Genomic DNA, 21,425 nt, shown 5'->3' on the forward strand with positions numbered 1-21,425 from the left:
CTGTGCTTGTTGGTGTGTTTTTTCTTTCGTGTGACAGCAGGCCTTTATATTACAGCTGCACAGAGATCTGATAAGCAGAAAATAACTTGGCTGTCAATGTCATTAGAAAGATCAACTGTTTTTCACAGTAACACAACTCAAATTCAGTTGAAGTTACTTTATTTTCCAGTTGAATTAGTTACAGAGTTCAAACTTACTGAAATGATTGCATGGCTCTCTTAGTCATGTCAACAAGGAGACGACAAGCAGAAGAAGGTGGGTGTAAAATGAAATAAAGGGGAGATATGCTCATTTTCAGGTCCATACTTGTATTTTGGATTTCTACTAGAACATGTTTACATGCTTTAATGTTAAAAACACATTATTTTTCTTATACTGTCTGTCTTTATATACCTGTATTCACCCTCCGCTCGAAACGCTCTGTTTTAGCCGTCTCTTTAAAGCGACTGTTCACCCCAAAATCCAAAATAAATGTTTTTCCTCTTACCTTCAGTGCTATTTATCGATCTAGATTGTTTTTGTATGACTTGTGTGAGTTTTGGAGACATCGGCTGTAGAGATGTCTGCCTTCTCTTGAATATAATTTAGATCTGCTAGATGGCAATCAGCCAACAAACAAATAAATAAAATAAAAAAAGTCAACAGCAATGTCTCTTTCCAGAAACCCTGACTAGGTTGCTCAAGATAATCCACAGACCTTGTGGTGAGCAGTTTCATATAGTTCCTACATGAAACTGCTGAACTGTCCCATTAAGCCCCCCTCCCAAAAAAGCCCAGTCTATTCTGATTAGCATGCGAGAAAATTCTGGTGTACATTTGCAAAGTCTGCAAGTCGTGGATGGATGCTCTCAGATTGGGGACTGTATATTCTAATGAGACTGCATTTCGCATAGGAAGGGAAGCCAATTCTGAATGTCTTGTTGAATCACATATTTTCTGATCTAGACATGGAAAAACAACTGACTGGGATGGTCAGCACTCCAGATACCCAAAATCAATTTAACCAACATTGCACTTTTTACTCCACTACATTTATTTGACAACATTAGTTACTTTTCAGATCCTGATTATTAATACAACATATAATTACATTACATATAACTTATCATGGATTAGGTTACCTATAAGTATAAAGTAAATTAGCCCCTCCTTTACCAGCCACAGCATCAGTGATGCTTACACATGAATGTATCAATAGTTATAATCCAGTGATATTAAAGTTGTCATGAAATGGGCCATTCTGGATACTGAGTAGCCTACTTTTGTTATTAATTATTTTGTACTCGTTACTTTTACTTATAACAGAGTATTTTTACACTGTGGTTTTGCTATTTTTACTGAAGTAAAAGATCTTAAAGTAAAAGTACTTTTTTCACCACAGAATTAAACCTTAACCACAAAAAGTGTGTTTCCGTACTGTGTTTTAGTTACAGTATAGTGTGATTTCCCTAGTATGTACCACTAGGGGGCGCCATTGCATTGATAATATTCAGCAAGCAATTCTTCCCCCTGACTGTTTTAAGTGTTTGTTGGTGGTACATGGAAACCATTTTGTGACAGAAAGGTGATATTCACAACAGGGTAGATCAAATCTGTTCTCATAATATAACATGTACATTGAAAATGAGGCAAAGATTGCAATTAGCAGAAATTAATACCAAAGAAGATGAAAGCTTTACAGGAAAAATATAATCCCTAAGTAAGACCAGGAAACTTATTTCAATTACATCACGGTGACGTGTGCAACAAAAAGAAAAGATATTAATATCAGTGTCTGGCTGGTATTGTCTTCACCTGACCAAACGTCCTGGAGATAACTACTGTAGTGGGAACTACCACAGATGCGGTTTTGAGTAATTTGCCAGGTGTTATTATGTCTTTAGGCAGATTTTGTCAGTGCAAAAATGTCCCTGTCAAAATCGAATTGTGCAACTAACTTTCTTCCTAAAACAGGTCACGTGTATGTATAACCCACCCTCATACAGGATTTCCACACCTTTAAACCAGAAAAAAAACCAGTGGGTACTGTTACATCAGCTCTTGGGACATCATCTAATTCAGTGGCCCTTTAACCTGCTGCCACTCCCTGTGTGGTTTTCTCCCTGTTTGCGTGATTGTCTGCAGGTGTGCTGGAGTCAGCGCAGAGCCACATCAGCTGCACCTCATCTTCGTAATCAAGCCTCTACAAATACTCAGCCCTGCCACTTCCACTCTGCAAGATCGTGGACTCTGCTACTAGTCAGTGTTGCTACGCTTTGAGCCAATTCACTACCGGTGGTGCTTTAGTTGCTTCTTGTTAGATTTCCTGTACTCATCTGGTTCTCTGTATGCAATCAGATCACTGGTCCTTGTTTCCTGCCTGGTCAAGCCCTGCTGCTCTGCCCTGCCCTGGAACCTTGCGTCACTCAGTCTCCTCTGATGTCCCTCAGGCTGAATAAAATCTCTTCACCTTATTCCTGTCTCCCCGCCTGTGTCCGCACCTGACTTCATCTGTTCTGCAGCCCCATGTAACAATAAGATATGTGTACAAACATGAACTCAGCAGATGCAACATCTCCCCCTATAGATCGCCTCCACCAAGCCGTCACTGATCAAGGCATCATACTCGGATAACACGGCCAAATGCTGAAAGACCTGTTGAGTCAGGTAACAGAGTTGTCACAGGCCATGTTGAACCTGCAGAGCCAACTCGCAGGCCTGAGCTCACAACTTGCACCCGGCCCTTCGCAGCCAGCCAGCAGCCCCTCTCCTCTGCCCCGTGAGCTCTTTGTCCCTGCTCCTGTGACTTACGCCGGTGACCTCGGAGCTTGCAGAGCTTTTTTGGTTCAGTGTTCGCTGGTATTTGAGCAACAGCCCCATACATATGCCAGTGAACGAGCAAAAATATCTTACCTGATGAGCTGCCTCAAAGGAGCTGCGCTTTCCTGGGCTTTGGCGGTGTGGGAAAAACAGTCCTCCCTCTGCTTCAACTATTCCAGCTTCACGGAGGAGATGAAAACAGCCTTTGATCATCCTGTCCACGGTGAGAATCCTGCCAAAAGACTTTTTGCTATCCGTCAAGGCTCCCGCAGTGTCGCCAAAATGACAATTGAGTTCCGCGCCCTTGCAGCTGACAGCGGCTGGAATGAGGAGGCCCTCAAGGCAGTTTTTCAGAATGCCCTAAGTGAGACCATTAAGGATAAATTGGTGTTTAGGGATGAGCCCAGTGGGCTTGATGAACTCATATCTCTAGCCACCCGTGTTGACAACCGTCTCCGGGAGCGTCAGAGGGAGAGGGCAGGTAAGAGTGCATTCCCTACAACACCAGCTTTCTTGCCTTGTTCCTCTCTCCTGACTACCTCTTCTCCCAAGTCTCTTCCAAAACCTGAACCAATGCAGCTCAGCCGGGCTTGTCTCTCTCCAGAGAAAGGACGGCAGCGGATGAACACTAGGAGCTGTCTTTATTGTGGCCAGGCTGGTCATTTTCAATCCACCTGTCCCTTGGGTCCAGTAAAAAAGGAGGCTTGGCAGTAGTGGGTGATATAGCCAAAACTCGGGCGCCGACGAGAGTTTCATAGACCGAATGGTAGCTACTCAGGCCGGTCTGTGAGTGAACAGTCCCTCTGATTCTGTGTCTCTCAGGTACCCATCAAGAAAAATGTTTCCCAAATTTAAACCTGTCCCCTTTTGCTGCAGGTCCTCCACCTCCTCAGGTTATCTGACATCCTGAATTTACAGTCTCTAGCTTGTGGATGAGCGGCATTAGGGCCGTGACTTGCATTACCTGCTGGATTAGGAAGGACACAGGCCTGAAGAGTGCTGCTGGGTGTCCTGACATCAGATTCTGGACCCCATCCTCATGCAGGATTTGAAGTCGACGCCAGGGACATCATCTGTCATGCCTTCTACGTCGAATCCAATGCCCGGCACCCACCCTTGCCGGAGTTAGAGTAGAGCTACATAGACTCCGGTCCTTGTTTCTGCCCTCTTGTTCTGCCTCAGCTTTGTACTGGAACCCTGCAATACTTAGTCTCCTCTGCTCGCCCTCAGCACCTGCTTCCTTGGCCCCAAACTGCCCATGCTCCAGCCTCAGATCATGACTATTAGCTACTTGCTCAAGCTTCCCCTATCCTTCAACCATCAAACCTGTGCTCTGCAATAAAATCCTTTTTCACATCATTCCTGTTTCCTTGCCTGTGTCTGCAGCCGAGTTCACTTGTTCTGCAGCCCCACGAAACCTGAAAAATGTAATGATTATCTGGTGAACATAGTGGAGTATTTAGCATCTTAAGAACAAGATATTTCCTTTGGAGTTGGTGGAGACCAAAGCAGAGCAAAAGGAGGGTCATTTTTTGACTGCCAAATGAATTATAATGTTGTTCTATGTCTGCATAATATGTGATTGGCCAACTTTTTTTTACAGCACATTGACCTGAATAACATAAGGGGACAATATCAGAATATGTGCAAAATACCTTATTATTATAAGCACCTTGTTCTGTAGGAAGCGACTGTGGCTTGTAGGTTAGAGTGGGTGGTCCTCTAAGGTTGGGGGTACAATCCCCAAGTGTCTTTCAGCAAGACACTGAACCACAAGTTGCAGCCTGGGAACATCACTGCAGCCCATCGCTCCTGAATGCTTAGGATGGGAGATGTATAGAGGCCACATTTCATGTATGTGTATGACAATTGTAGTAAAGTTTAAGTTAATTGCATACATTAAATGGTGGTTTTTCTATCATACTGCATAGTTAAAAAAAAAAAAAAAAAGGATTTGACGTTGTCATGACCGTTGCGCAAAAAGCAGAAGAAGCTCACAGATATTTATCTATCAGTTCTGTATAATATGACTCTGCCGGATGTCTTTGGTAATGACTTGGTAACTCTAATGGCACTGCACGTCTAGTATGCAGCGACAATAAGCTACACATGAAATACATTTTCATCACCCGTATGTCTAATTTGTGGACACGCGCACCTCTGATACTCTCCAACACAGTGCATGTACATAACCTCATGTGTTATTCCAATGTCTTGTTGAAAATACAAACTTGTGCTGTCAGACACATTCACAAATGTCTGAATGTTTTATTTTAAATGACAGTTTATTATATGTATTACTTGGATGTTTCTAAAGATACATTTCAGTGGCATCCTCTTACATGGTACACATTATGAATGGAACAACCTGGCACACGTTGGTTTGTTAGGACATCAGCGTCCGCATTGTTTATTATAAACTTGCGTCATATTCAGAGTTCCCAGAAATTGAATATCCTGCCTTCGATGGCCTCAAGGACTCCAGGGGCCTGCACTGGTAGCGTTGGCATGGCAACTGCACATGGCCTTTTTTTTTTTCTTTTTTTCAATAAATGTATTTAGAGGTGAACTTGTTTCACTCTCTCTCCTCTCCGTCTGTCTCTGCCAACATCCTTATTAAAATGCCATTAAGCTTTAATGACCTTACGTCATCCATTTTGGTCAAAACATGAGCTGAAGCGCTGCGTACATGGATCAGCGTGTCCTCATCTTTCATTCTGTCCTCCTGCTTTGAATTCATCGTGCTGATTACGGAACTTCCTGCAGTCGTTTATGAACAATTACATTTCCTCTTCGCAAGCTGTTGTCCTTCTGGTTCAGTGCAGCTCAGAATCCCCTGTTATTCATGAACAAAACACAGAGATGTGTTCTTCATTCATAGAATATCTTTAAAATGTGTAAAGGTACTAGCTACTTTGTGGAATAAGATTTTACCTGCTAAACATATAATTATGTTATGAAATATGTTGCCTTTTCAGCCATATGGCATGGCTTTTAGCTCTCAATCCCTGTCTGTTGGTCCACACCTTTGGTTCAGTCTGAAATATCTCAACTAACAGAGCTGCTATCGTGGCTCAAAGTATTATATCAAACTAAAGTAGCTGTACATCAACCAGCTAACATGCTGGTTACATATTAATTTATCACAAAATAATAATCCAATAATTTTGCATTAAGAGTACTTTTGACACGTTAAATAGGTTTTGCTGGTGAAACTATATTTTTACTGAAAGTGGCTACAATCACACAATACAATGTTAATATTAGATTGATCACATGATTACTTGTTAGTGAAACTCTGCAGTTCCCCTTAGCTCAGCGGAGAGATATAATGTCTTTCAACTTTCAGTCTGCAACTTTACTGTTTTGGTTCAGTGTTACCGCTCTCTAAAGCCCCGTCCTCTGCCGCAGACGGCTGCTTTCAGTGAAAAAGCTCTAAAAACTCACTGTACGCTACCTACTCAGCACCAAACAGCAGACAAACACAGTTATTGGCTGGTGAACATACTGTTGTGGAATATTTATCAGCATTAGAGCCAGATGTTTCCCTCAGGAGTTAATGGAGACCAAAACAGAGCAAACAACCTAAATGGCGATAACAATTTTGGTGTTGTATTCACAGCTTGTTTCTGCTGAATGCAGGATTTTCACTTGTATTTTTGTACTGTCCCTGCTACTTTTTATTCATTTCCTGGATTCTGGATATGATTATCTCAATATTCTGTCCACTCAGTGCACTCTCTAATCTGAAGGTCTCTGACATGATAAAGCAAACCTCCATCAACACTTATTAAAATAACTTTATTGTGACAAGTTTTGGCCTGTGGCCTTCATCGGGTCATTTAGTATTTTCTTTCTTTAATCTTCTTAATTTCTGATCATTATACACAGTAGACTGATTGGGTTTGACCTGCCTGCTTCATAAAAGATGAGCAAATAATAAAAAGGAGATCAAATTTTCTGAACTGCTGTTAAGGAGGTCAATATTGGCACTTAAAAACCACCCTTGATAAAATAAACAGCCTCTCTCTTTACCAGAGGTAATTGTTTCATGTCTTGCATAAACCGTCAAACATGAAAGGTACAGGTGCAAAGAGGTGTGTGGAGATCAAACAGTGAAAACAAACAGAGGAGTGGAATGAAACTGTAACAAAAAGAACGTGAACAACTAGTATTCATTTCATTGTATCAACGACTTTATATCATAAATGATTTATGCGAAGTATTTTGGCAAGAACACATTTTGGTTTCTCTTCAGTAACAGAATGGAGGATGTGGTCAAATCAAGTACCAAAGTGACTGTTAAAAAAACGTTAAATTGCTTCGGCCAATCGGCTCGCAGAGCTCGCTGCTTTGTCAAACCGAGGAGTGCCAGGCGGGATTTTTGTCGAATGTCATTTGTCTTTTTGTCCTTGCTGGAAAGAAAATGTGAAGCTGTCACTGAGACAATAAGGTGCTACAGTAGTTACAGTATTTGTTTTAGATACACTATTACTCCATTAGTCCACACCAAACCTGTTATCTTCTGTGAAATATTGACAGAATCTCGTAGAGTAAACACCAGTCCACAAAGCACTGCAGTCATTTCCTAAGCACCTTGTGTACAAGGACTGTAGGCAAACTTTAACTTATCATATAATTCTATGGCAACCATATCATATTACATTTCATAGCAGCTCCAAATATGAACATGTAGAATTAAGGGAGCTAAGGATGAATATTAATTTGCCTCAACATTGGCTTTGTTGCCAGGAAACTGAACCAACTTTTGATCGATAGTCTCACTTTGCAGCCCAACTGCATGAAATCTGACCAAATACTGCCTGGTGCGTTACAGCTGGTACAGAGTTTAATGGTTTAAAAATGCAGTTCATTCCATTAACAAAGAGATCATCTTGGAGTGAACTTGTGGTGCAGTAATAATAGGGTTAGTCAGTCTCCACCTTTATCTTGTGGGATAACAGGAGCCAGTTTCTAAATACTGGAGACAATGCTATATGCAATGTAAATATTGACTATATAATACCTTATATAATATCTATCAAGTTTTAGGACCTTTAGTACATAAGCAATTAAAGCAAACAGAGAGCAGCTGCTGTTTGCCGGAGTCCCTGAGTTATCTCACTCTGTCATCTGTCAGATTTTTGTTTTCAATGAATCCTGCCTTACAGGATTTAACAGGGTGTGAGTATGAACTTCTAAGTCTTTGTATCCTAACTTGACTGTTCTAACCGCAGTTTTGCATTATGCCTAAATACTGAGCAGCTGGTTGGATATCCTCCACTAGGTCAGCAGTAAACAAGGTGGTTGTCTCAGTGTTTTTAAAGGTGTTTGATTGACCAATGCAGAGACTAAAAGCTTATTTAGATCTTTTAATTTGTCTCTACAGTGTGATTTATAAAAGCCAAACTACGACACCGTATACTTTACACACAAATGAATAATATAATTACTGTGACAATAGGGGCCTTCAGGCTATTCCGTCATACATTCCCTGAAACATCCGTACTGTTCACTGACAGTATCTCTTTGTTTCACTCCATTCTGAACATAGCCTCTGTTCCTAGTCTTTGACTACCTACGGTGTGCAGAGGGCCTTGTATCAAAGCATCCTCTCCCTTCTGTATGTCTTATCTTTTCTCTCTGCTCAGATAAATTAGAAAACTCTGTCTCTTGGAGGAAGGAGGGAAGATAAGACCGCCACAACCAGACTTACTTTTCATTCAAGATAAAGAGGACTAACAGAGCACTTGGGTTACTCAATATCCCCTTCTAAACAAAACATTGACCAGACCCCTTGTCCTCTTAACATCCCTAATTGTCACCTTTTCCAACACCTTTTCTTTTTTACTAGAGTGTAAGCAGAGTTGTTTGTAAAAACACCACGTGACAAACTTTGTGAATCATTCAGACTTTAGCCTGTCCCCTTTGCAAACACATTTCCAAAACAACTCCCCTCCCCATAGTTGCATCAGTTACAGTTATACACATATCCCAGAGTCAGAAAACCATTGTAAATACCCAAGTTACAACATAGTTTACACATTATATTTATGGAACATTTGTACAAACAAAAATAATATTGCATGATGTAAGCCACAGTACGATTAAAACGGTGCTTCAATATGGAATACATTGCCTGTTTAAATAGTGTAAGTGCTTAAAAATCGTGTTTTTTCCACGATCCCTACGTGTGTTATCGCTCAGGGCTGATGTGTAGTAATGCCAGCAGATAGCAGGGAGCGCCGCTCATTCACTTCCAGGTGCAGTCCGCAGCGGTCCAGTCACAATTCAACACGAACTGCTTTCGTCCTGATAAATGCGCATGCGCACTACGGCTGACCCCCTCCGGTTTCTGCGTGCGATGCCACGTTAGTAGCGGTAGACACAAAATACCAGCTACTCTCCCAACCTGAAACAACGACAAATACCACAACTGAAGACCAAATATCGCAATTGAAACGGTAGCCGACTGTTGTCTACAGCTCTCTCGTCTCTCTGTCAAGAAGAACACTCGACGGGCAACTATGCTGAAGTTTCTGCTCATCTGCACACTGGCGGTGGCCAGCAGAGCTGAGGTCGGCGAGGAAGAAGATGTCCTGGTGCTGAAGAAAAGTAACATCGAGGAGGCTCTGAAAGCTCACCCTGACATCTTGGTTGAATTCTGTAAGTAACTGTCGCTACAGAATCCCTCCAGCTAGCGTTAGCCGTTCGTAGTAGGCTCACCGGTGTTCCGGCTGGCTAGCTACGTCTAGCCTGGGTTACCGTTAGCATCAAACTTTGACACTTCTGACGAGTCGCTGCTGTTAGTGGCTAACTTATTAGTGTCGTGTGTGATTGTGCGTGAATCTACTTAATCTAGTTTCCCACCAGCTATTTCACCGTAGTTAAAACTGAGTACAAATGCACGGGGCATTGTTTATCAGACTGCGTTTTCTGACTAACTAGCACAGAGTATCTTTTTGATGAGGATACGAAACCTGGTACTAACGTTAAACATATTGCAACTTCAGTTTAGCTGCTTGTTTTAACTTGGCTACAGCGCCAGGATTTCATAGATAACGTTAGTTAACAGCACCAGGGCCAGGGCGTGCATTATCCCCGAAATAATGCTGTAATAATGATCATTAACGAGTTATGTGAACCAGTAACGTGCAGGGCTAGTACGTTTCGATTGCCTGCTGTGGTTTCATATTGTACAGGCCGGACGTCTCGTTCACTGTCGCTTTCATGCAGTTCTGGACTTATGTTCACTAATAAAATGATTAGTTTGCGTGTCATAGCACAGGTTTTATTGAGCCACTTCTTCATAGCCTGCAGGCCCACCCCGCGATACTTTTGTGAAGATTGTTGACTTGCTCACATTTTACGTGACAAATCAATGGGCCAGTCAAGAGAAATGGCTGTGGGGAGATTCACCAATGAGCTCAAGATGGGAGGGATGAAGGCTTTTCTTTTTCCTTTTTTTTTGCCCACGTATTAGTCAACTGGGCGGGATCTGAGTGGGACGTGGAGCTAGGTTGACGTGTACTTAACAAAAGTTCATCTGTGCGTTCATGTGGACTGGATTGCACCAAGGACTTTGTATTGTTTGTCAAGAATTGAAGGTGATTCAATGCAGGTCATTTTATGTGACGTGTCATTTATGATCAGGTGATTATCTGTCCAGACTTTTACATGTATAACTGGACACCATGGCTTAGACATTACACAGTAGCAATTAAATTATCCCGTTTGCTCTGGTCAAAAACAAACTTAAGTTTATCAAAAGCTGTCTGGGAAACATATGTTTCTTTAGTTGAACCGGGGCGATGCACAAAGGAAATTAAATATTTATATAATAAAAAGGACTGAATGTAATGAACTGTGGTTTCTGTTCCCCCTGGGCAGGTAGGTAGAATAATAAAATAAGGCCACTTAGTTATTTTCATCATCAATTAATCTGTTAATAAAGTATAACTTTTTTCTTTCCTGACCAGCAGTCCAAAGTCTTAGTTACAATTAAATACAATGAAGAAAACCAGCAAATCCTCACATGGAAGTAGCTCAGCTAAAAAAATACACGTTTGGTGAACAAGTAATCATTTATCAAAACAGTTGGTAATTATTTTCATCAACTAATAATTTCCTCCACTATATTCTGCTCTGGATAAGCAGGGCGGGGTCTTCAAGTTATACATTGTTTTTGTATGGATGATCATTCAATCTGGTGATCATTTTTGACGACACTAGCTCCTTGGTGCTCCTTATTTGCCATGTTGCATTTTTTTTTATAAACCTGATGTTTTCCCAACAATATTATAAGATGGAACTTAATTCTCCCTGAAGGATTTTTTTGTGCCAAAAATGATCAACCCTCTAGATCAGGTTTACTTATCAGCAACAATGCAAACATTTTGTATATGTGCCCTGCTAAATGTCCCCCTGACACTCCTCCAGATGCCCCATGGTGTGGTCACTGCAAGGCCCTGGGCCCAGAGTTCGCCAAGGCCGCTGGCATGCTGAAGGCCGAGGGTTCGGCAGTGCGCCTGGGTAAGGTGGACGCCACAGAAGAGACCGAGCTGGCCCAAGAGTACGGCGTCCGGGGATACCCCACCATCAAGTTCTTTAAGGGCGGAGAGAAGGAGTCACCCAAAGAGTACTCTGGTGAGCATTACTGTCTTTATTCTCACAGACTCGCTTGCACGAGATGTATTGCCTAAAACTTGGAGGCAGTGGAGGTAAATGTATATGCTGCAGACGAGTGTTGATGTGGTGTTCCTATACTTGTATGTTACATGAAGGTTTTATATTTATAATGTGCCTATTCTCTCCAATTACATCATATATCTCTCTGTATTTGAATTAAGTCATACCTTCTGTTTAGAAAAAAATCTTTTTCACCCACCGTGCAACTAAATGTAACCTTAATAGAGGGGAGTTGCTTCACAAAGTGATGTAATCCTGAGTAACTCCTGTCATACTAAAGTGAGCGAATATTATTTCATAATGTGATCTTATGAGAGGCTTCATAGATGCCATAAAGAATCGGTTCTGAAACTGAAGGCAAAACGTCCATTGACTTTCTTCGTCCAGGTAATATGATCTGCACAGCAGCATGGGCTGTAAATTAGCCAATCAGCTTTGAGCAACAAGCCTGAGACAGAATGTGGGTTGGGCCTTCCCTGCACCTTCCCCTCATGCTGACTCTGAGCCAGCAGAGAGATGTGCAGTTCTTCACGTTTCCTCTTCCCTGCTGGCCGGGGCCAGGCTAAGTTTGGAAAGGAGGGGGAGAGTGGGTTGGGAATAGTCTACAAAGCTTTTTTTTTTTTTTTTTGCCACCGTCTCAAAAATACTTTCAACTGCTCTGAAGTCATTGTAAACCATCAACAACTCTAAATGTTATCCTTTTACTTTGTTATATTAATTTATGTTTTTTTTCTTCATAAAAACACACCATTCAAATGATAAGGAATAAAAGATTGTATTTTTATTGATTAAAACAAATCTTTTGATTGGTAGTTTAATGATGTATTATAATCTGCTTAGAGCTAGTGTCAACAGGTCATAATTAATCTCTAATATATTTTATGTTGCTGTGAAAACGTCTCCTTCAAACTAGATTTATTCAAGTTTCTCACCAAAACTACATTTTACGAGATTACATGTGAACACATCATCATAACGTTATAATTTCGGCCATTACTCATTTTCACTGAACAGAGCTTGAACGTATCATAATGTAACCGAACAAAATCCCCGTTTTCCTCGTGTCAATTTAAACACTGATTGTTTGTTTATGATCTAACGTTATCAGAGATCTGCGACTAGAGAAGCATGAATGATGTCCTGATCACATATTTGACTGAATATCGGCGGATAACGATCGTCGGTGAATCTTTATTTCACACTGTGATGGTTAACGTTAAACTGTGTAATTCATTCGTGGTTCACATGCGTGCCGAACCGTGAGGGGGGGGGGGGAGTCTGTACGGATCAACAATGGTCCGTTACACCACTTGTTGGGAAGTCTTTTTTTTACTTTGTGGAAATGAATACCACAAAACCTCACAGTACCACTCCACGACTATGTGCTTCATCAACATGTTTCTAAGTGAAATTGCTACTGTGTTGCATCACCGGTTCAGTCAGCCAAGTCTATCTTAAGTCAAGTTTAATTGCAACAGTCTTACGCCCAAAAAAAAGGGTAGACATGTTTTTACAGCCTCAGAAAGTTGGCATAATGATTTTTATTTTTTATAATTCACTCACCGTGCTTGGATGTGAAAGTGAAAACAAATGAGCACTGTTGTGTGTTGCCATTTTGAAGTAAGAGCTGTTAACCAGCAGTTTTCAGAAATGCAGAAGCGTTAAATGTCATGCTAGAAAAGGGCGTCGCTGTGCCTACACACATTCAGTGTACGTTTACTTAAACATCTGCACCACCGAGGCACTGCAGTGTTTAAGTTGGGGTCCGGTATATCCAGATCTGTCTCTTTGGTCTGTTCAACTGCTGAGAAACCTGTATCCCACTAAAGAGCATGAAGCTGATCACATTGTCGTGCATATTTCATGTAAATCGTTAAAGTTTAGCATTTGTGCGAGTGCTTGAGTTATTGTGTTGTGTTGCAGCTGGCAGACAGGCCGATGACATCGTCGCCTGGCTGAAGAAGCGCACTGGCCCAGCCGTTGCCAATCTCGTCGGAGTCACTGAGGCAGAGTCTCTGATCGCTGACAATGAAGTGGCAGTCATCGGATTCTTTAAGGTGATATTCTGATCTCTCACGGTCTAAGTATAGATTAAATATAAGTCAATCTTGTAGTAAAGCTTGTTCCTTTTTGTTTTTATTGTGATGTATACACATCTTTTGCTCGGATCCTTCAATGGTTGATGTAATACGACAACTTTCCCATATGCACACAGTATAACTCAAAATGCATTGCTCAGTTTATTGTTTGACATCGCCAACCTCTCAAAAGCAAAATGAAAACATTTTGGGATATTCAGTGCCTTCATTATCAAATATATATATTTTGTTATGCTTTTGTTGCTTTCAAAGCATGAGAAGAGAATAGTGCAGGTTACATTTTAAGTTTAAGTCATTGGAGATCACTTGCACAGCGCTTTATCTTAAGGGAAGTGTTTTATGTGTGTGTAGGATGCTGACTCTGAAGGTGCTATGGCCTACGAAAAAGCAGCAGAGACAACAGACGACATTCCTTTCGCCGTCACCAATGACGATGCTGTTTTCTCCAAGTTCGAGGTGACAAAGGACAGCGTTGTCCTCTTCAAGAAGGTGACTTCAAGTTCTTCACTTTATTTCTTCACCGTTCCGTGATAATTCTTTTAGATGTCATTGTGACACACAAGGTGCATGTAGCACCTTTGTTGAAATGTTACACAAGATGTGTGTTTTTGTTTTTTTTAACAGAGGACTACAACTGTCCCTGGCAAAATAGAGCAGGAATCACTTGGCTTGCTTATCAGCACAACAGTATCTCATTCGGCGCATGGATTTGTCAAATTGGGTCAAGCTCCAGCATGTCCGTCATAAAAAATATCAAGCCATAACAAATTCACAACGGTAAATATCCCCTCATCCTACAGTGTAGCCTAAGACTACGATGATTGCTCTACTCGGAAGCAGTTCAGCATTAGGAAAAAAATCAATCTCATTTGTGCTCACAATGCTCAGAGGTGCATTCGCTTAAATATGGCCACATCTCTAAGTGTTCTTGTAACCGGATTGATTTTAGTAAGTTTATATATTGTTTATTTAAAGGTCCTACCTTAACAATATTTGTTCTGGTACCTCGTGGTGGGCATCATTGTTTGTGACACATATTTGCAGTAGATCAGTGATGAAATAATCATTTTATGCAGCCCCAGCTGCTTCAGCAAGAAAAAGCTGACTCTCTACATCCCAGTGCTTTTTTGCTCTCGGCCCTTTGAGTTATGGATGCTCTTCTTTCCTTTTGGCACAGCCGTCCCACCGCCATTGTCTGGCCTCTGATCCATGTTGGTAACTCTACCCTGATACAAACACCACTGACATGTGGGGTTGTTGTCTATATTTTGGCAAACCCTTCCCAAAGCTGGGGCTTAGTCGCAATAAACAGCTGGGGTCTTTCACTTGTTTATTGCAACAGAGTTTAAGTTTCACAGCCTCGGTCAGTGCCCACGAGGCTGGCGGCATGCCACTGGCCAAATGTGCTTTTTCCTATTGTATGCCAGTAAGGGTTGCTTGGCACAGCGGTGTCGCTGCTATTCTTAACACTTAATAAAATTCTATTTGGGCTGCTGGCTCTTTTGTCGGTTTGGGGGTTACCATGGGGATATTGAAGTGGTTTGTCTGGTAAATCTATGTTTGGTGTTCACAGGCAGACTCGGTGGGTGGATAATATGTGAATCTAAATGTTTCCTTTACAGTTTGATGAAGGGCGCAATACCTTTGATGGAGAGCTGACCAAAGAAAACCTACTGGCTTTTGTCAAGGCCAACCAGCTGCCTCTGGTTATCGAGTTCACAGAGCAGGTAGTGACTGGGGCCACATCAACATGACCATTCACATCCCTTTTCCACACTACTGTCCATAACTATAAGAAGTATTATCCCCACGTGTCAAACTTTTATATTTCTGTTGTCTGCAGACTGCACCTAAAATCTTCGGAGGAGAAATCAAGTCCCACATTCTCATGTTTCTGCCCAAAAGTGCTTCAGACTTCCAGGACAAAATGGACCAGTTTAAGAAAGCTGCAGAGGGATTCAAGGGTCAGGTAGGTGAACCGTCTGAAAGCACCTCCCAATGCACTTGTCTTTAACTTGTCAATTGCAAGTAATGTATACAGAATGCACGTCAGTAAGACTTAGACAGGATATTTTGAATGATCCGTGAAGACGGAATCAGTTACTGACCACCTCCGTCTCCCCTGTCCAGATCCTGTTTATTTTCATCGACAGCGATGTGGACGACAACCAGCGCATCCTGGAGTTCTTCGGCCTGAAGAAAGAGGAATGCCCCGCCATCCGCCTCATCACCCTGGAGGACGAGATGACTAAGTACAAGCCTGAGAATGACGCCATCACAGCAGAGGCCATCGTCGGTTTCTGCAAACTGTTCATCGACGGCAAACTCAAGGTAAAGAGAGAGAGGAGTGGTCAGTTATGGCAGCACATGTATGTTGTAAATGTACGTTATTAATGCAGAGTTAATTCTTCTCTCACAGGCCCACCTCATGAGTCAAGATATCCCCGAAGACTGGGACAAAACCCCTGTCAAGATTTTGGTTGGCAAGAACTTTGAGGAGATCGCCTTCCATCCTTCTAAGAACGTCTTTATTGAATTCTGTAAGATTCTCGTCTTTATTATTTTTCACAGTCAAAGCTCAGTTGCTCATAGGTGAGAGATTTGGCAACTTCAGATTATGAAACTCGAGTCTTGCCATTCCTCACTTTTCCCAGTGCTGAGCCATTTTCAAATACCAAGAGTTGATACTAGACTCGCCCACCCTCTGCAAATTAATTTGTAACCAGACACTGAAGTTGAAAAGATTCTGTAAATATAGGTGTTGGATTATTTTTTTACTGTGATCTACATCCAAATGTGTACTATTTTTGGAGGAATTTTCCATCGCTGGCTGTTAAAACAAATGCACAGCGGGGTAGGCCCGTGTTCCCTGACAGGTGATGAGACGCCCTATTGAACAGAGCTGGTTTTAATGGACAAAAAGAAAACGCATGACATGATATTGCATTCAAATGTCTTCACTGGTCTATATGTAAATGAGTTAAAGCTAATCCACGTGTACTGTATATTGTGTCTGAAATGATAATCAACTACTTTTTTGTGGTATTCCAGATGCACCTTGGTGTGGACACTGCAAACAGCTGACTCCCATCTGGGAGACGCTGGGAGAGAAATATAAGGACAGCGATGACATCATCGTGGCTAAGATGGACTCCACAGCCAATGAGATCGACTCAGTCAAAGTCCACAGCTTCCCCACTCTTAAGTTCTTCCCTGCAGGAGATGAGCGCAAGGTGAGTGTTGCTAAATGTCTCTACAATATTTTCTTTCTCTGTTACATTTGATCCACAAGCGGAGAGTGAAGAAGTATTTGATTGGCATCATCTTGCATATCTTCAGGAATTAACATCTTTATTTGTGTTGACTGCTCTATAATCCTTCTATCACCTTTCCACCCGTAATAATCCTCTTCTTCATTACATGACTTTGCGATTGTGAGTTGTATCGATCTGGGTGATTATTTGGATCCAAAATCATTCCCAATCATCATTAGTGCCTCTTGATTTAGCAGCAGAAACCTGAGCTTGCCGGCCTCTTGAGTGTCTGCACCAGTATGGTGGTAAATGGGTCATATAGATCGCTGCTCGATGTCGTCACTCACGTTTAGACTCTCCGCTCAACCTGCACCGGCCTCCAAAGTGCCCCCTCCTCGTTGACCAGGCTTCGGTTTAGCAATCTTAAATTGGTGGTGGGGCCACCTCCGAGTAAGTCTGATTAGCCCGTGACCCTACTTAGCATGCAGAAGACCCAAGAGAAGGCTACGAGTGGAGCTAAAGTGTCAGCTATGAGGTGCTGTGAAGCAGGTCATTATGGCCAGATTAAATGGCTGAAAACTAAAAATTGTACTTTGCAGATTTCCTTTGTCAAAGTTTATTGGCTGCTTTTAAATTACAGTCGTTTGTGCAATTAAACGTATGCATTCATGTTTGCATTTTCTCTACCTTTTTCTGGGGTGGAGATGAGACATTTATCCGAAATCTGTTTGATGTCTGATCAACAGGTGATTGACTACAACGGGGAGAGAACACTTGAAGGCTTCACCAAGTTCCTCGAGAGTGGCGGTAAGGAGGGCGGTGCCCCTGCAGGAGACGACGATGACGACCTGGACGCAGAGGTAAGATCATCTTAACTGAGAGATTCATTCACGCACTTTGCGAAAGCAGAAGAAGCTTATGAAAGAAGCTGCCTGCGCTTTAATGGATGTAGCTAGTTGGATCCACTTGTATTTTTCTTTGGAAACCACATAAAAGAAGCAGTATACGCAGACAAAAATCTACTTTGTATGCTGTGCTCGTTTGTACCGTGTAATGACTTCAGACGCATGTGTTTAAAGAGCTTTGTTTAGTTTGTGTACTGATACCTAAAACCAGTGGGGACATATTCATATTGAGGAGGTAGCCATAAATGAGGGAAACTGGAGATGACGGGGACTAAAACAAGAACAACAGCTGCTACATTGAAAGAGTAACTGCAGTCTGAGGATGTAGAGGCTGATTGTTCTCAACCTTTTCACGAGTTGTTTCCTGAATGAGTGGTGTTTGAGTAATAAAACCATTTCCCAAACTGTTACACTTACTTTGTTGACAATAAACAGGGTTCCTACACACTTTTACCGTAGTATAAATAGCTAGATGTTTATTATGTAAATATGTGGTTTTTAAAATCCAACTGCTAACATGTATTGCATTCCGACTGTTTGCTATTGTGTTGCCAAATCATTTGCAGAAGATTGTAGCTAGGACACAAAGGATGGTGATGTAGCACTACAAATGAAGTGCCTTTACTTCAGCTAGATCATTTGGCTAGTTGGCTCTCCAGCCACTGCAGAAGTGTCATATTGGACTACAACTCTTTATACTGCTGCTGCATATACTTCCACTAGCAATGGCTGTACAAAACGCTAAAAATGAAACAATGCGATGTAGCTTACTCACTTTACCATATGGGCAGATAACGTTAGCTGACGTTGGGGTCAGTTCGTCAGCTTTCTAGACTTCCAGAACAGTTTTGCAGACTGACGTAGAGGCAGCTCTGCGTAGGAGTGCACATTCAGCTGCAAGACGTACTTCTTGCCTTGCTTTCGAAAAACATCAAGCTCGTTCTGGCCTACGCGCTCTCACGCAGTGGTCAACAGTTTCGCTGCATTGGCCGAACGCCATGAAAAACACTCTGCTTGTATGAACAATTCATTTTTTGAAAGTCCTGAATTTTATATTTTTGAAAATAGAATAGGGGCAGAAAATAAACCCACAATATATCAGGAAAACTGCTGCGCATCTACTGAAACATGGGCTCATTTTAATGACCGGTGCTAAGTTATTCTTAATATTATTTTGCCATTCCTTTTTGGAGTCGAGCACCAATATATAGAACTGTGAAAGTAGACGAGATCAGATCCCGGTGCTCTGGATCTGATCCCCTGGGTTTCTCATTGAGCCCCAGGGATTTTTGGAGGCAGATTTGGCATCATGTCTGGAAAAATGGGACCAACCAATGCAGGCTTTAACTGTAACCTTAGAGCTGACCCACTCTGCCTTTTTGAGAGGGGAATGGCATAACTGGTGCAAAATGTTGAAATGGACAATTGAGTGATCTGCCAAAGATGCTTATTACCATATCTTTGTAAAAGATGTAGAGGATGCACCTCCCAGACCTTTCTGTCTGCTACAACTCTTCTGCATCCAGTGCATATTGGGGGGTTTTGATACACCACTAGTCGACTATTTTGTCAAACCCCACATGTGCATTCGCTGTGAAGTAGAACTGCATGCTTGACAGATTTTGAGATTCAGTCTTAATCAACGGCTCTCTCCTCCTCTGCTCTCCAGGATGGGGATGATGTGGACGAAGGACAGGACACGGACTCGGATGGTGAGGACGATGGACATGACGAGTTGTAAGAGCTGGCAGAGGTGAGAGAGAGAGGAGACGAGTCCCGCCCCAACCCAACCCTTCCAACCAGTCACCATCACTACCTTCACTTCCTTGTGGACCTTCCCTGTCCTGTGAACATTAATACTTCCCCTTAAACTGCCTCTCAGTCAGTCAGCCTGCCTGCTGGCCAGCCCGCCAGTTGGTCAGTCAGTCCATCAGTGGCGTGGCAGGGCCTTTTTTGCCAGCCACATCTCCAAACTTCGCAACTTCTGGCCAGACTCGTCTTGTCCCACCTTGGGGGACTCTGTGGAACAGCGCAACACCTCTATGGAAGACCTCAATGCCTTCTCTACAAAGCTCCACATCAGCTGTTTGCCTTGTATATTTTAAACCAAATGTAAAAATGGCATTGAGATACAGTTTTCAAAAAGGTTTGGTTTTTTCTGTTGAATTTGCTCCCCTATTAAAATAATTGTTCAGTGTGGGTATGAGCTAACCTGTTGTAACCTGTATTTTTGGGTAAGGGGGGGCTGCCAATGGTCTTTTCCCTCTGATGGGAATCCAGAGGATTTGTGTGGTTGTTGGTGAGAACTGATCTCTCAGGGGACATGGGGCCATCCTATAGATGTGTTTATTTTGCAATGTCTTCACTAAGATAAACCCCACAGAGCTTGTCGAGTGTAGCACAAAGGACCCACCCCATCTGTAGCTGAGACCAATTATTTTCTTCCTTACGGTGAGGAGAACTCTACTTTGTTTTCATTTCTTCATTCCCAAATAATTTCTCTCGGTTCAGTCTCCATATTTCAGCACGGCTACTGACTTTTTTTTCTAAAAGGACGAAGTTACCTTTTTTTTTAGGGAAAATCCCATTTTATTTAATTGCTTTCACTATGAGCTTTTCTTTTTTATTATTATTTAGGACTCATTGATTTTAATGGTGTGCCCAGCTGTAGCCAGCTGGCCTTGTTGGGACAGAGTTGACACTTGGACACACTCTCAGACTTGGATGTTTTTTGGAGCCAGTTCTGATAGGTCGCACTGCATTCATGCCTAATCAGAGATTCACTGTGGTTGCTAAAGAAGACACGAGATTGGTACAGTTTACTGGTCAGGTTGGTTTGGGAGAAATGTTATATCTGAAGTGGGAGGGAACAATTGCACAGCCCCACCCCTCACCTGTACTGTACCTCCTGCACCCCTTTGGCTCTACCCAACACCCTTGTTGCCACAGCAGTGTGTATGTGTGTGAGAGAGGGAGTGTGCTGTGTGAATGTATGGTGTAGTTGAATGACTGGTTCATATTTTCTGGTCGTCCATGAACAGGAGAATAAATGTAGTGTGTGTGTGTGTGTGTTTGGCAGGGAGGGGAGGCTTGAGTAGAGCAAGGTGATGGGTTTGACAGCTACAGCGGTGGGGGAAACTTAATATAGCATTCCATCATATCCAAATTGTTGTGGAAAACGTAAAATGGTGGCCAATAAATAAATAAAAAAAATTGGAAAAAATATTATTGTCTTAAGTTCTGTGTTTTTTGCTGAAGTGCACCTCCAGATTGACAACTGCATTATTGCACACATGAACCTTGGAAGAGAACTATTACACTATGCTGCTACTCGGGATGAACAGTTCTCCAAAAACAGTGAAAGAAAAGAAGGGTATATGTACTGTCATGCTGAAACACTGACTAATATATAACATTTGAACAAAGTGACTGCTAGAACTACTTCAAACACTTTTTTTTTTTTTTTTTTTTGTGTATAAGGTGTCGGATATGTCAAAAATCTCAAACTGCTCGTTTTTTTGACAAATGGTCCAAATTGTGTTCAGTTTATTCTCATTTAAGGCAAAGAAATGCAGCAAATGTTCATGCTGGCTAGCGACCTGGCCCTGGGGTGTCGATGTCTGTTAGCATTTTCGGTCAAAATGTTGACGAGAAAAAAGTTCTCCCAATTGCTAGTTGAA

The 21,425-nt window shown here is 42.0% G+C and overlaps 1 protein-coding gene across 1 annotated transcript; it reads left to right on the top strand.

The window, feature by feature from the left end:
* The first annotated feature begins 9,125 nt into the window (after window positions 1-9,125).
* Window positions 9,126-20,968, top strand: p4hb (prolyl 4-hydroxylase, beta polypeptide). The gene is made up of 11 exons (XM_076091168.1): window positions 9,126-9,465; window positions 11,239-11,445; window positions 13,411-13,544; window positions 13,938-14,075; window positions 15,209-15,313; window positions 15,430-15,555; window positions 15,717-15,917; window positions 16,006-16,126; window positions 16,638-16,819; window positions 17,587-17,700; window positions 19,415-20,968. Exons 1-11 carry the CDS (start codon window positions 9,327-9,329, stop codon window positions 19,484-19,486), a joined length of 1,539 nt encoding a protein of 512 aa, XP_075947283.1. The 5' UTR covers window positions 9,126-9,326; the 3' UTR covers window positions 19,487-20,968.
* Window positions 20,969-21,425: the final 457 nt, after the last annotated feature.

Source organism: Anarhichas minor, unplaced genomic scaffold (genome assembly GCF_050575085.1).
Source record: "Anarhichas minor isolate MPS153535 unplaced genomic scaffold, ASM5057508v1 ptg000014l, whole genome shotgun sequence".
Classification (NCBI taxonomy): domain Eukaryota; kingdom Metazoa; phylum Chordata; class Actinopteri; order Perciformes; family Anarhichadidae; genus Anarhichas; species Anarhichas minor.